The sequence below is a fragment of the Xiphophorus maculatus genome, chromosome 13 (genome assembly GCF_002775205.1).
Source record: "Xiphophorus maculatus strain JP 163 A chromosome 13, X_maculatus-5.0-male, whole genome shotgun sequence".
NCBI lineage: Eukaryota > Metazoa > Chordata > Actinopteri > Cyprinodontiformes > Poeciliidae > Xiphophorus > Xiphophorus maculatus.
The window spans coordinates 2603908-2619321 of record NC_036455.1 but is presented as its reverse complement, the minus strand read 5'-3'; the positions used below and the strand labels follow the sequence as shown (position 1 = coordinate 2619321).

Here is a 15414-nt window from a genome sequence, read left to right as displayed (position 1 = left end):
GTGCAAATTTATGTTGAGTTGGTTGAACGACATTCGTTTTCACTTCTGTTGCCAACCCAAACGAAGCTATGCACATTTTGTACAAAAATTTAAAATAAATAAGAAATAAGGTTGGTACTATGAGGGTTAAGGCTGTAGAGATCGGTAAGCAGTGTGAGAAACACAAAGCCGCTGGCAATAGTCACAAAAAGACCCCAGAAATTTCAAATTTTTTGTTATTCTATTTAATTCAAAAAGACTTTATTAATCCCAAAGGGAAATTAAATTAAATTAATTTAATTTAAATTAATTAGGCTAATTAAATTAGGCTGGATTGTAGCAGGATTCCCCAGCTGTCCCCTGTATTTAGAGTTTCTTTGGCCTTAAATTTTATTCAAGGTGGCATTAAATTGGCTTTAAATCTGGGCAAAAAGATTTAAATCCGTTTTAAAAGTCTTAAATCTGACTTGCTGAAACATGCAGATATCTTGGTCTTACATAGTTCTAAGTGCTGCATTACAGTATTGCTTTTAGCATTAGCGTTAATTGAACATTTACATATAATTTGATTCTATAAAAGTTGCTTGAATCTGAAGATAGTTTTACCATAACTTAAATCTCCTTTTCATGTCTTATTTATGTAATTATCTTGGAATATTAAATGTCATTTTGAAACACTGCAGTATACGCTGCTCTTTTTTCATTTTAGATTTGATTCAGCCTCCTCCCCTTTTCAGTAGCTACCTGTGAAATAAAAGCTGACCATATCTTTTTGCCTTTTTTTTTTTTTTTTTGATTTGTTGGTCTTGTTGTTCTCCAGGAGAGACTGGATGTGAACCAGGCTCTGATGGAGGAGACGCTGATAAAGCAGCAGCAGGAGATGGAGGAAGACCAGCGGTGGCTGGAGCAGGAGGAGAGCCACATGGTAATGAAACTCACACAAAAAGCAGATTTTATCTCAACCAAAGTGAGGGTATGTGATCATAACCGTTTGTTTTCACTGCCAATTAGCAAGAATACAAAATATTACCCAGACAAGGAAATAAGTCACATGAGCTTTGATTTTCACAGTTGTTATCCAGATTAGAAATTGTCCCAGACTTTGTTCACACACGTAGTGGGATGTTGAGAAATAAAATAGAAAACAACGTAAAACACCAGATGAATGAGTTGGGTTATAAAACAACATCCCAAACTTTGAAAATAACCAAGCTCTGCTGATATAACCTCTCTGAGAATCTGTTCTTTATGAAGTGGCAACAATGTCAAGAGAGAGTCCTGCTCATCTAACTATGATGGGATGCTTTATGTCAAAGGATATCAATCATAGAATGGTCTAGTTAAAACCCTCAATCTGTGAAAATACCCACAGACTCCATCCAACCTTATGAGCTAGTTTGCAAAGTAGAGGAAGGAAAGTTTCGGTCTCTAGATCAGACTCCGGTCCTTGACACCTGGATCAAATGAAGGGCTGAAAACCAGACCAACATGCCAAGGAGGAAACTCAGCCTCTGGATTCGCGTGTGTTGGAGAAGAAATTCATCCAAAAGTTGCAGACACTTGTGTTGGCCTATTACATACGTAGTAAAAGCTTGTTGTGATCACAAAATGTGATATTTGTTGGCAAAAGAATCGAGCAGAAAGATTCAGAAGCAAAACAAAACCAAAAAAATAAGGCTCCATTTTATGTGTGGAGATTTGTGCCGGCTGTTTTTGCCAGTAGAGCTCCAAAATATCTTTTTCAGATCGCTAACCTGGCTCTGCTGTGCAGGTTTGATTTATCTCGTCAGACAGTAAAACCATCCGAAAAGCAGCCAAAAATCGATCTTTTAACAGCTCTGTTTTTCTACTCTCCTCATTTCTTCTCTTGATTTGATTGGCTGTCCTTTGGGTTTTCAGCCAGATGTGGACCTGAATGACAGAAGGCTCGTGACCTTTCCCTCCGTCTTTCATATTTCACTCTAACTTCACCTGTATTTGACCTGCTCTTCATGTCTCGATCACATCTATTGTGTCACTCAGAGCAGGTCAAAACTTTGGGAAAGCATGTTTTTATGTTTCACATGTTGGGAGGAAGGCTCGTCTTCCGTCTGTCTCACGTCTTAACGTATCCAGAAAACACCGACCGTTAACCTCCTCATAACTAAACCACAAACCCAACAGCAGAGAGCAGACTCTTTTTTTTTTTTTACGTACATTAACTTTGGATTATTTTCACTGGGCCAGTCTGAAATTTAATTTGGACCTCATTCCATTTGCATGATTTATTTAGAAACAAATGGGATTAGCTTACCGATGCCGTGTAATTCATGCTAAAACAAATAAAAACATTGCATAAAGATCCCAATGTGTTTCTTGCATCCTTGTTTTCTGTCCTAGATTCATTCGTTGAGTTCTTCTTTCCTTGCTTTTTTGTCCTGACTGTAGATCTGAGCCTGTGTAGGAATGTGCCGCCTTATTTGAGGGGCATGTTCTCTTGTTTTTCCCATTTTGAACAGAGGCTAAGTGTGTTGCATAAAATTTCTAGCCTAATTAAAAAGGGAGGCTGGGCTGATAAATGATGCTTTTCAGCTACAGTAAGTTGATTAAAGTACAAACTATAAAATCCTTCAGTAATATTTATGCTCATGTTGAAAAAATATTCCTCGAAGTAGGTTATTTTTCCCCAAACAGAATAGATTTACTGAAATTAAAGATTGGATTTTTTTTCTTAAGTCTGGAAAATGTTTATTTTAAGGCATTTACCTCAATTTACCAGGTGTGTCTATGGAGTGATTGTTTTCTAATTGTTCATATGGATTGGGATGCTGGCTGTGGACTTTTGATCTTATGGATTAACGATGTTTGATGTAAAAGTAAAGAATGTCTGGCGAAAGTGACACATGGAAGAACAAAGAGTGAAAAGCAGAAACGCAAAGAGACACGTAAAGTGCGAGAGGAGGACAGAGGGAGGGAGGAAGGAAGTGGGATTGGCAGCAGCAGCGCAGAGGGAGGAATGAGGGAGATTCAGGGGGATGGAAAGAGTGGGAGGGAAGAAGGGAGGGAGGAACATTGATGGAGAGAGAAAGAGAGTGATGCAGTTGGATCGTTTCTTTTCCAGGATTTTGTCTCTGCGTTTCAGTGGAACTTTTCGTTCTCCGGAAAAAAAAACAAAAAAACTTTCTCCGTCTCTTCTTTCCCCTCTGACTCAGTTTTTCTTTCTCTCTTCATTTATTTTCTCTGTCTTCCAACCCCTCTTGTGTTTTAAATTTTTTTTTTCTTCATCCTTCTTTCTCTGACACTTTTTGTTCCCATCCCGACTCTTCTTTCGATGGCCTCTTCGTTCGGTCGCCCGTCTTCTTCACGCTGTGTTCTGTCAGGATGCATCTCTTCAAGGCGTGCTTCACCAAAACGGTACTGAGGCAGAGAGAAGAGGAAGGAGCCGTTTCTCTCTGACCACAGATTTTATTTTGGAAATAAGAGATGCTGTAGCCGCCGTCGTTACTGGATCTCATAACTCTGACATTGCGCTCGGTTTGCAGCTACCTGTTGAGATATGCTGCGTTCTGCCGCTTGGTTTGAATTGTTTCTTGTTTCAAGATGACTGATCAGAATATCTAAATGTGTGCACCATTAAAAAGCATAAAAGCAGTGTGCTTGCTTTTTTTTTTTTATTGTTGAAATTCATAAAGCGACACTTTATTTCTGCTGTTTTAGTAAGTGCATGCTCAGTTTGAGTGTTTCTCTCTGCAGAAACCAGAGTCCAGGAACAGCAGAGGCAGCATCGACAGAGAAGACGGCACTCTGCAGGCACCGGTCAGTCAAAAACATTTTCTGCATGAAAGCTACGAAGGTCTGCGCTGTTATTAATAGAGCAAACGGGTGATGTGGATTTGCAGGAGAAAGAGAGAAGTGAGGAAACAAAAGGGAATGTCTTCATTCATGGGAAACAGAGAAAACAGACAGCAGGGCAAGCAGAGAAAGTATTTTTGTCTGTGTGCTGCGAAGGGCACTGCCTACATACCAGCCGCCTAACCACAGAGCACCATGGGAACGTTAAATCCAGAAGGAAGGCGTGTTTATGATAACTCTGAATATGCTCTTCGAATGTCTTCTTTCACTTGAAAAGCAATAAGCTGCCTAAATTAAAGCTGGCTCTGTTAGAAACATGAAACTGTTTCCTAACACTAAGCTCTGTGTGTGTGTGTGTGTGTGTGTGTGTGTGTGTGTGTGTGTGTGTGTGTGTGTGTGTGTGTGTGCGTGCGTGCGTGCGTGCGTGCGTGTGCGTGCGTGTGTGTGTGTGTGTCTGTCTGTCTGTCTGAACAGGGGGGAAGTCAACATATCTACCAGCCTGTCGGGAAACCAGGTACATAAAAAGATTCATTCCAGTCTGAAACATTCTGATTCATGAGCATACAGTCAAACCTGCTCTAAATTTAGTGTAAAATAAAATCTGTTGGATGTAACGCACTTACTGCTGCACTATCATTATTACTTTTTATATACCCTTTATTATAAAAATCATCTTTAAATCATGATCCCTTTTTCATCCGAGTACATTATTGTTAATTATCGTTTCCTCAAAATCCTCTATGTCAAATCAAGTCAAGAAATGTGTGGATGAATTAATCTGGAATGATTTAATGAATGGTGCATGAAGAACGACATGAATGTGTTGTAGAATGAATAAATGAATGAACCAGTGAATATGTGCATGGATAAATGAGTCTATACCTGCATGAGTTCATTAGTGAATTAACAAACGAACAAACGAATGAATGAATGAATGGATAAATAAAGGAGTGATGGAATTACTAGATGGTTTGAGACTTTAAAGAATGACTGGATGTCACTTGCATGCGTGGATGAATTTATTTTTGCAAAGTTGAAAGACTGAATGAATGCTGGAATCAAAAATCGGACAAACGTGTAAAAAATAAGTTCAATCACCCACGGATGGATGCATGAATGAACTGAATCGCTTAAGCTGAACCGTAAAGAGAAATTCAACATAAACCAATATGAAATACAAATTTGTAAAAAAAGCCTGAGTAATCTGTTAGAGTGCAAAATTATAAAGAAAATAATAATGACACTATTAATGGACTTTTAATGCAAGTTTTAATGGAAAGTGTTAAAAGTGTCATTATTTACCGAATGACACTTCTTGACAAAATCCGTAAGCATTCATGAAAACGCCTTCATCTTCATTGCAGGTGTGATGTCGCGTTTATAACAGTGTCATGTCAGTCTTGTGCAAATAAAGTGTTACCACAATCCTTTACAAATAAGTACTTTTGCTGCACAATATGCAGCTTTCTTTGTTAAGACGGGCAGTTTAAGCTGTGGGATATTTTGAAACATGTAAATGTGATAAGTAAGACTGAGGCTGTGTTTCTGCAGAGCATGTAGCCCCTCCCAAGAAGCCGCCCCGCCCTGGGGCTCCCCTCACCAACCTGGCCAATCTGAGCCCAGTGGACAGCTACAACGACGGAGTCAAGGTACGCATGAACGCAAAATAATCGGACGTTTGGGGGAAAAATAATATCCAGATGATTTTTTTTTTCATCTAAATTAATTGAAGCTTTTTGTGTAAATACTTGACATTATGCTTTGCCTTGTCCTGCTTACCGTTGGCTCTAATGTCCTTTCCTTTTTCCCTCTTAACTCTTTTCCGTCTCTTCAAACCTTTTTCTGCTCATTTCTCTCATCTTTTTTTTCTTGTCACATGTTCCTCCGCATCCTTTCACCCATTGAATCACACAACTACTTGCTTATTTTGTTTTTCGCACCATTCACTCTACAATCCCTTCCAACTTTTCTGCACTCAAACACACCTTCATAACTGCCCATAGCCGTGGAGGGTAAGCAGATCTATGTGTGTGTGTGTGTGTGTGTGTGTGTGTGTGTTACCATTCTAGAGTTAGTTAGCTAGAGTTAGAACCTGTAACCATCACCTCCATTCTTAACATGTGTTACTGTTAGTGATTTCTACACCAGAGGCAAATTAAAAGAGCAGGACAGAAAACATTTAATCCTATTTTCATTCAAACTTTTGAAGCAGTACGTTATCCTACTGCTGAGATGCTAATCATCTTAGCACCATGAGCATTGGATTGCTGGTTTCCGTGAAGCTAAGATTCAAATTGTTTCCCATTTCTGAGGTGTGTTTCCAAAGAAGAGACCTTTTTTGTGATAGGTGGAGGAAATCTTTCTTTTTCACCTTCTCACTTTCACAAATTTCACTCTTTTTGTCTTAATTTTTCAGACTAAGGGAAAGGAAAAATGCTAAATCTATCATTTTCGGTCCTGGCCACTTATCAAATCAATGTATTTCCATAAAAAATTTTTTATTTTTAACAACATTATCTGTTTTCTTTTGATAATGTGTAACTATTTTAGAGAAGCGTATCTTTTTATGTCCGACAAGTGGCTTTGATATTGACTTATCTGCACTGAAAACTCAAGTATTGGCTGATTATTGGTGCTTCCTACTTTTGAGATTTGCAGATTTTCTGTCTTTTTAATATAATATTTAGAATGTAAGTGTAAAAATCACTTAATTGCAGGTTGTGTCATCTGGTCCGAATTAACACCTCATGTACTTTTCACTCTGTAGAAATTCCATCTAGTCATCACATGTAGAGCATGCTAAATATATATTTTTTACGCATTTGCACGCACTGCCCCCCAGTGTTGAGTCTCCTGTACTGCAGTCATGTACTCTGACCATAGCAGTCGAAAACTGCGGGTGTTTTAAACATTTACCTCTTTCTTAGAGGATCCCATTTCAGAAAGTTATTTGCAAGAAAAAACTAACTTAATCTATTTGCTAACGTGTTGATGAATCCATGCTCACGGTGCGACCAACTGTTCCAGCTCCAGCCCCAGGAGATCAGCCCACCCCCCACTGCCAACTTGGACCGCTCGAACGACAAAGTGTACGAGAATGTGACGGGGCTGGTTAAAGCCGTGATTGAAATGTCCAACAGGATCCAGCCTGCTGCGCCAGAGGAGTACGTCCCCATGGTCAAGGTAATGAGCGGCTATCGACACGGTCCGTTTAGCTTAAGTAAAACGTTCGAAAGCGAAATCCATCGAATGCGGATGTTTGCTTTGGCAGGATGTCGGTCTGGCTCTGAGGACTCTCCTGGCAACGGTGGATGAAACGATTCCTGTGCTGCCAGCCAGCACACACAGAGAGGTATCCGCCCAGAGACGAAGCACAAGTTACCATTAGAACCTGTAACCATATTCAGATCATTCATGAGTGAATTAACTAGAAAAACATTCTCTATTGAAAAGTGTTTGAGCTTTTTCTACACTTTGTCATCGCTCAGTCACACACTTCAAGATATTTGAAAATGTTCCATAAATAAATAAAAAAAAAGTGTGGAGTGTATGTGAATTCAACCCTATTTACATTGACGCTCCTAAATGAAATCCAGCATTTTCAGAAGTCACTTTATTAGTAAATGAGTCCAGATATGTGTCGTTTAGTTTCAGTATAATTCCAGCTGTTCTGTACACGTTTCTGATGTTTGTCAGAGAACCTTATTGACCAAACAGCATCGTGAAGACCAACCAACACAATTTCAGGGAGAAAGTTGTGGAGAGGTTTAAAGAAGGTTTAAGTTATAAAACTAAATCCTGAACCTTTTAAAAAAAAACACAAGTCCAAAACTTCTAGATGACAAAAAAATAACATTTTTGGCCTTCATGCAAATCACTACATGTGTCAGAAGACTAACCTTCCGCATTTACATGGGCATAAATAATTGGAATATACAACTGATCGGAATAAAACTATTCGCTATTCAGAATATTCTGATAGGATTTAGCTCAATTGGAATTAAATTGTTACCCAGATGAGAGGGGGAAGTTTATTACGATTGATAATCTGAATACATTTCAATCAGATTAAGGAATGAAGTAAAGGTGTGAGAGCTAAAATACAGGCAGTTCATAAAGAAAATTAAAGTAAGGTTGCTAAAGACTTGAGCGGAAGTTCCCCTTTAAGTAGGACTTCTACTGAAAATCCCAATAAAATATATCGAAGTTTCTGGTTATGTCACCAAATGTTTACAAGCTCAAATTGGATTAATATTTTAAGGCTGTTTGAGCAGGCAGGCCATTCCTGCTACTTACCTCTGTGCACTTTGCGCTCCAACAGATTGAAATGGCCCAAAAGCTGCTGAATTCTGACTTGGCCGAGTTAATATCAAAGATGAAGCTGGCCCAACAATATGTCATGACGAGGTGAGGACCAGCAAATGTTTCACTCATTCAAGATGTTTTTTTTAATTATTTTACGTGGAGTCAAATTATACAAGTTGTGTTTGTTCTGCACAGTTTACAAAAGGACTACAAGAAACAGATGCTAATGGCAGCTCACGCTCTGGCGGTCGACGCCAAGAACCTGCTGGACGTCATCGACCAATCACGACTCAAGATGATCAGCCAGATCCGCCCACAGTAGTCCTGGATCCAGGCACCCCAAAGAGCGCTGTGGAGGCCAGCGGATCCGCTCACGGACTGTTTGTTGGATATCTGCGAAGGATAGATGAAAACAAGGGACAGATGTGTGGACAGCAGACATGGCTGAAACAATCAGCCCTCATTTTCTCCTCTGAAAAACATCCACCGCTTCCCTTCTTTCTGGAAACACTCGCGTTTTGGTCCACTTTCGTGTTTTCTACATTGTTCTGACGTGACACAGAGAAGCACCATCGCCGATCGGAAAACTTACGAAAACAGACAAAAACAAAGGATTTGAAGGACGTCACAAAAAAAAGTGGAACTGAAGCCATGTTGAAAAGGACAATGAAGATGTTTTGTAATATTTTAAATGTGCTTTTTGTAACTATATTGTTGTCGTCATCTGCCTTGATCATTGCAGTATGTCCGTTAGATCTCCAGTCTTCCCTTTGAACAATGTATGAGTAATTATTTACAGTAGAGCTGCCCACTAAAGTCATAACATCTCATTCCCCCCCCCACTCTAAAGATCGCTTTATCTCAGGTGGCAGGACAGATGGTTTGTTTTTCTTTTTTTATAGCAACAGTTTTGGGGGGTTTTCTTAGCGGAAAAAATCGAAAACTGCTGCCTTACACTGTTTAACTTAACATAAATATTAATATACAAAAAAAGGTTTATATTTAACATAAATCTGAGTTATAAACTGTAAGGAAACATGGAGAGAGAAGAGTGAGGGAGGAGCGGAGGGGACAGACAGAGAAGAGACTTTAGGACTTCCTGAGCCGCGTGTTTGCGATTTGACTGACTAGGGCCGCGTCATTTTCAAGCCTTGATGATGTTAAGAATTTCAAACTAAAATGATCTACAGTCCTCTCACTAACATGAAGTATGCATCCCAATGATTACCTTTTTTTTTATGTAGCAGAAATGTTTCCAGCTTTGGAAAAACTGGTTTTCTCAACGTGAATCATTATTATTGTAACTGGCTAGAGAGCGCAACTAAAAATGCGATGTAAAAAGAAAATCCCCTCATGGTTGTACCGTTTCTCTCCCTCTCCACACAGGAGTTGTTTTTGTCTCTTTCTCTTGTTTTGCATCTTTATTTCTCTGTTACCTTTCCAGTTCTCTAGTTTCTCCTTCCTCATTTCTTCCCTCTCCCCTGTGCTGAGCAGTTTTCTCAGGAAGGAGACACTTGTATAGTTGCTAAACTAAGCAAATAAAACACTATTATTATTATTATTATTATTATCAAGAAGCATTGCCAGTTGTCTTCATTCTGCATCTCAACCATCAGAACACCATTTGTTTAATTTATTGAAACCACATTTAACGCTTGTCAAAGCATTTCAATTGAGGTCAGGTCTGCGCTTTGACTGGGCCATTACACCACTTTGTTGCACATTTGCTGCTGCGTTTTGGATCGTTGTAGTCGGTCGTAACCCAGTTTGAGTTGGACTCAGCAACTACCAAATGTCCAAGTCAGTTTTGGTTTAAGTCAACCCTTTGCCAATTCATACCTGTTTTTCGAGCTAACAATAAAACCTTCTTACTTCTATTTTGTACCAGAATACGAACTATTTTGTAATCACATGCTTTAGTTTTCTTGGTAGTTCAGCTTTGTCATAAACTATTGAGAGGAAAGTCATTATTATTCCCTATTGTCACTGCCCTGTGTGGATCAGCTGACTCTTATGAAATAAGGCTCTAATCAAACTGAAATGGTAACTTTTTTTCTCTGCCAGCTGGGAAGAAGGTAAGTGCTTTTTTGAATGATGTAACCCAAAGACTTCACAGCACCCTCTGAGGAAATGATCAAAATTTACTTTGTCCCAAAAAGCAGAAATTAACGACCCCCAAGGTGGCTACAAATTGTTGTTACAAGATGTACCTCGGGAGATGGCAACATTTTATTCTTGGAAAAGAAATGCCTTACCTTGTCCCATGGCAGCCAAACAAACCCAGATGATCATTCCTTCTTCTTCTGTGAAGGTTCTTGTGGGCTATGTAAGATTACTGTGTTGCTGATGCAGATCATCTTAAAGAAAAGAATGTTTGTTTAAATGAAACAACAGTTTAAAGTATTTAATTATTTCTGATCAAAAACTCTTAAACGTCTTCATCTACAATTCACCCAAAGGTGAGAGGTTCTGAGAAGATGTTTTGGGACAAAACTAACATTTTTGGTAATCAAACATACCATCTCTACAGTGAAGCCTGACGCTGGCGGCTTCATACTCCACAACTGATTCTCATCGGTCTTTGAAGACTTGTAGACGAAGACAGGAACACAAGTCATTCAAATAACTATGACTGACTCAGCTTGAGCTTTTTTGTTCGGAAGAATAGAGAAAAACTGCAGCGCCCTGATTGAGACGTTGCCAAGCAGGTGCATTCTCCATTTAATATCTGCATGGGCTTATGCAATAAATTTACTTGAAATTATTTTTTTTTCCATTATCGTTTTGATACTGAACGTGTTTTTATTTTTTGCACGTTCTGGTACATCATTCAACATTAGCAAAGCACCTCCAAGGCTGAAGGTAAGTTCTGGATGGTGTCTCGAAAAGTTTCGAACAACCAAACGTGTATTTGTTTTTATTTGGATTCAAAGCTAACCCAAATGATTAGCTTACCGCCTGTTTATTAATTTGCTAATTATGCCTACTAAATACAACGAAAATAAGAGATTCTGCTTACGAACCGCGAATGAAACTAAATAAAATTGAGATGTAAAAAAAAAAAAAAAAAAACATGTTTCCGCCCGGTTTCGAACCGGGGACCTTTCGCGTGTGAGGCGAACGTGATAACCACTACACTACGGAAACCCACGATGTGTCACACGGACACCGACTCCCTACGATTTTTTTTTGTTACAGATGAAGGCGGGTAAAAATGTTTATTTATTTGTTCTGTGTACTTTCGGTTAATAACATCGAAATTACAGCACATATATATGTATTATATATATGTACATATATGTATTGTTCAAATTGGGAAAAATAGATAATGGTCAAACTGTATGACAGCATGCCTCGTGTTTCTGTTGTTTTGATCGGTACATATACAAAAATCAAAGTGTCTTAACCCGTGGACCTCCAAGTTTTTAATCTCTTAACTTTTTACATTCATTCTCTATGGCAGTTCTTGTTGCTACGGATGTAACACACTTTTTGGCCACTAGGGAGAGATGGGGGCGCTGTCTCATCTAATCATCGCGGTTTGTCTTCATTGGACTTCAGCAGTTCCTAACAAATTCGCTTTGCATTAACATTACAACTTGTTGATCGCCAGTCTGTACAGTTAATTACTCAAACAAGTCGAGTCAAGTGGGTCTAAGACTAAATGCGTAACATTCTCGTTCATAATTTGGGCCGTACTTGGAACAGAAACCAGGGGGAAACAGTGACATCTGGTGGCGGACTGGAATTACAGCATTTTGTTTTACATTGTTTCAATTGGAATTGTGTGCAGCGAAACTCCACATTTTCCTACATGTTTGAATTTACACAACTTACAAGGTTGTGGCTCTACTGTGTGTGGCAATGAACATAGTAGAGTGTTTACGGCTGAGTTACCTCCTTTATTTGTCAGGAATTAACTATGATACTCATACAGTCTACAAAGATGCATTTATGTAAAATTTAGACTGGAAAGTTATTTCATAACTCATCCAATTGACATGTCAAATTACACTGAAAAACAGAAAAATATTAAAGCCCACAATCTTGAACCAATTTATTGCAAAGCATTTTATTCAATCAGTGTCAGGTTTTGTCACTGTCCACACCTTTTTTTTTTTTACTATCTCACTAAAGATCCATTTACCGTTTCAATTATTACCATGGCACTTATAGAACCTTAATAATGCATCGCCTCATAAATGCAGAAAATAATGAAGCCAATAAATAAATAACCAACACAGCAAGCAAGCAGACGATATACTGATTTTTTATACTTTTATTGTGTTTTCTTAAAAAACAGCCATTTTAATCAAAGAGACCAAAGCCCATGTCGTCGTCCGACTCCTCAGACTCTTCCTTCTTCTCCTCTTTCTTCTCCTCTTCTTTAGCTGCAGAGATGAACATTAAAAGTTTAGAGACACAAATATGACATTACAGAATCTACACTGAAAAAGATCTTTCAGTCATATGCAAAAGTATAGCTTATAACACTTGGAGAGACACCATTTTGGAATTAAATCACATTCAGATTGTGGAAAAGTACACGAATGTGACCACATCCATAATATAGAAGTAAATGTTAAGGTCATTTACCTGGGGCGTCGCCACCAGCTGGAGCAGGTCCAGCGGCAGGCGCGCCAGCGGGGGCGCTTCCTCCGGCTCCAACGTTGCAGATCAGACTGCCAATGTCGATGCTGGACAAAGCCTACAATGACAGAATTCAAAGTTACTTCATTTATTCAGCTCTCTGTCAATCAAAAGTCTCAGCAGTTTTTCTTAAAATAAATATCAGCACTATCTACTTTTTGGCAGGCAGTTCATTTGATTCTAAATTTTTCAGATTAAATTCCGCCACATCAACGATCAACGAAAAGTTCATGAGACGTATAAATTTGGCCAAGTTTTAGAGAGGATAAAAACATTTACCTGAAATAAGCACTATTACAAGTCAATTACATGATGAAAAGCTAAACTATTAAATGTTGTTTGCTGAAAGTTATGATCTTACAAAAATCCCAATGGTATTTCATCATTTACCAAAAGAGTTGATCATGTTTTTGATCTGCTGCGATCTTACCTTGGCAAACAGACTTGGCCAGAATGGCTCCACAGTGACTCCGGCAGCCTTGATTAGAGCATTCAACTTGTCCTCCTGAACACAGAAAATAGAAACATTTTCCATTTTTATTATTGAGCAAGCTTTATATGGGGTTGTACACATCAACAACATAAAACCACTTGATGACCTACGACCTGATTTAGTCCTAAATTCCTAAACAGAAGGTAACTAGACAGCCACTCTTGCTTCATCCCTGCAATCAACAGCCAGTGAAACCTTTAGTTTAACAAAATTATGTCCAATTTACTTTCAGAGGCGTCCATTTTTTAATCATAACAGGTAGTAAATGTATACCTTATCTAACACCTGAGCTGTCTTATCTATCCCAATAAAATTTTAACAATTTAAAGTTTCATTTTAGCACAGAGTACAACTAGAATGACTATTTCAGGGTAGTGTTCTCAGTTGCTGTTTTTAATAGCAGAAACAAACCAAGCCCAAAGTGCTTTCACAAGTCAATCAACTAATAATATTCTACTCATCAAGACAGTCATAACAGAAAATATGATGAAAATGTAAGGGTGGAATAAAATAAAATTATGCCAAGTACCACCATTGATATTTGCTTTGGGTCACTGCTTTTCAAACTTTTCAATATAAACCAAGAATCTAATCTAATGTGTTAATAAATTATTGATACCATGTAAATCGCCTGTCTTCAGTTCACCAGCATGCATGTGTAGTTACACACAGCATCCGATCCCACAGCCATAATATTATGACAGCATCTCAGCAGGTATTCAAAATCTTTTTAGCTGAGGTATTAGCTCAATTTATTGAGACCAAGAAGGCAAATTCACCACATTTTCTGATTTCACCAGACATATTTGGGACTTCCAACTCTGTCAGCTCTGTGAAATACATAAAACCGCCTGCAGTATCTGTCAAAACAAACTTTTTATTCGGAAATGACCTACTGTATATTTCCTGAATTTCCCCTGTGAGGGACAATAAAGGCCATTTCTATTCTAATGATAGCTACAAGCATGCCGCCATATTGGCCGCCATATTGGCCGGCACAAGCGGCTGTTTACACGCCTCTAGGTCCACGTTCATCATGTACTTATCGGCCTCTTGTATTGAAGAACCGCTAAGTCAACACCAACTTAAATTGCATATGATATTAATTATGTAACCCAACAACCACCACACCGTTACTAGTGGGCCACTAGCAGATAGCGCCCCGGCTGTCGGGAGTACTCTGACCGGGAGACTTACAGTGACGGTGACTTCATCGTCGTGGAGGATCAGAGCGGAGTAAATGCAGGCGAGCTCGGACACGGAGGCCATTGTAGATGTTGGATTTCAAAGTAGTGAGTTCGGATGCCTAAGTTTGACGGTGCTAGTCGCCGGATTGCGGGCCTTAGCTTCTGATGAAGAACCGAGCACCTTAGGCACGTTAACGTTCCTACAGCGGAAAAGGAAAGGCAGAGGGGCGGGCTTTCAATTTATGTACCAAACGTCTGATTTGCGTGGCGGTGACGCAATCACGCACATAACGTAAAATCCGCTTTCCCGTCGGACTCGAAATGATTTTCTAGCTTTTACATTTTTACTAACGAATCTGTTTATTAAGGTGTTTAAAATCAAGTTTGTAATTTATTCTACTCACATTTTGTAGTGGTTATAATCGGAACTATCACTACTAATGATTGTCAATGCCTCAAAATGTTTATTTTCAGTTTGGATAGATGGAGCTAAATACAGGGAAATCCTGGAAGGAAATCTATTAGAGGCTGTGAAAATGTTTGGGATAGAGGCTTAGCTTCTGAGAGGACGGGTTTTTAGCAAATATGCATCCTTAATTTTTTTTCAGTTTTTAATTAAAGTTTCAAAAACATTTACTACTTTCCACTGACATCACTTATTTGGTCTATTTGTGTTGGTTTTTGACAATTTAAAATGGCAATATTATAAATGAGAATTTTTGTTTTTTTATTTAGAAACATTTTAGATTTTTCTTCCTGAATGGAGTAAAAACTGTTTTATAATTTTTTCTTTTGTTATACTTTATGCTTCTATTGTATTCCTGCACAAAATAGTTTCACACTCCTGTGGATTGATCTAAAGTGCTGATCCACAGCACACAATATATTCTAAAATCTGTCTGTTGAAAAGGAAGAAAATAACCAGGAAAGCTTCAAAATGTTTGAATAAAGCCATTTAGGTAAACATGT

At 38.5% G+C, this 15414-nt stretch overlaps 2 protein-coding genes and 1 non-coding gene across 11 annotated transcripts in view; 1 reads left to right on the top strand and 2 right to left on the bottom strand.

Annotated features, from left to right (window-relative positions):
• LOC102233733 (focal adhesion kinase 1) overlaps positions 1-9692 on the top strand; it is a 70404-nt gene extending 60712 nt beyond the window's left edge. For 6 of the 9 annotated variants that reach the window (XM_023344808.1, XM_023344806.1, XM_023344805.1 and 3 more), the window contains 9 exons: positions 800-904; positions 3712-3774; positions 4285-4324; positions 5362-5459; positions 5814-5822; positions 6838-6993; positions 7082-7162; positions 8132-8217; positions 8311-9692. In XM_023344808.1, coding sequence (XP_023200576.1) covers positions 800-904; positions 3712-3774; positions 4285-4324; positions 5362-5459; positions 5814-5822; positions 6838-6993; positions 7082-7162; positions 8132-8217; positions 8311-8437 — 765 coding nt within the window. In that variant the 3' untranslated portion in view covers positions 8438-9692. The remainder of the gene's footprint in view (positions 1-799; positions 905-3711; positions 3775-4284; positions 4325-5361; positions 5460-5813; positions 5823-6837; positions 6994-7081; positions 7163-8131; positions 8218-8310) is intronic. The other 3 variants (XM_014474243.2, XM_023344809.1, XM_023344802.1) reach the window with 1 other exon arrangement.
• Positions 9693-11189: 1497 nt separating this feature from the next.
• trnav-cac lies at positions 11190-11262 on the bottom strand. The gene has a single exon. It is a non-coding gene; the product is annotated as a tRNA-Val (tRNA).
• Positions 11263-12376: 1114 nt separating this feature from the next.
• On the bottom strand, positions 12377-14674 carry rplp1 (ribosomal protein lateral stalk subunit P1). Its single transcript, XM_005796482.2, has 4 exons — positions 14456-14674; positions 13196-13270; positions 12712-12823; positions 12377-12506 (listed from the first exon to the last, which is right to left on the bottom strand). The coding sequence occupies exons 1-4, from the start codon at positions 14525-14527 to the stop codon at positions 12424-12426; spliced, it is 342 nt and encodes a 113-aa protein (XP_005796539.1). The 5' UTR covers positions 14528-14674; the 3' UTR covers positions 12377-12423.
• Positions 14675-15414: the final 740 nt, after the last annotated feature.

What these genes read in the sequence shown, in the direction of transcription:
- rplp1 (XM_005796482.2), bottom strand. Translation starts at nt 14,527, where the DNA reads ATGGCCTCCGTGTCCGAGCTCGCCTGCATTTACTCCGCTCTGATCCTC. An exon ending in ACGATGAAGTCACCGTCACT is followed by an intron (nt 13,271 to 14,455) that starts GTAAGTCTCCCG and finishes TTCTGTGTTCAG; the next exon opens with GAGGACAAGTTGAATGCTCT. An exon ending in GGCCAAGTCTGTTTGCCAAG is followed by an intron (nt 12,824 to 13,195) that starts GTAAGATCGCAG and finishes CTGTCATTGTAG; the next exon opens with GCTTTGTCCAGCATCGACAT.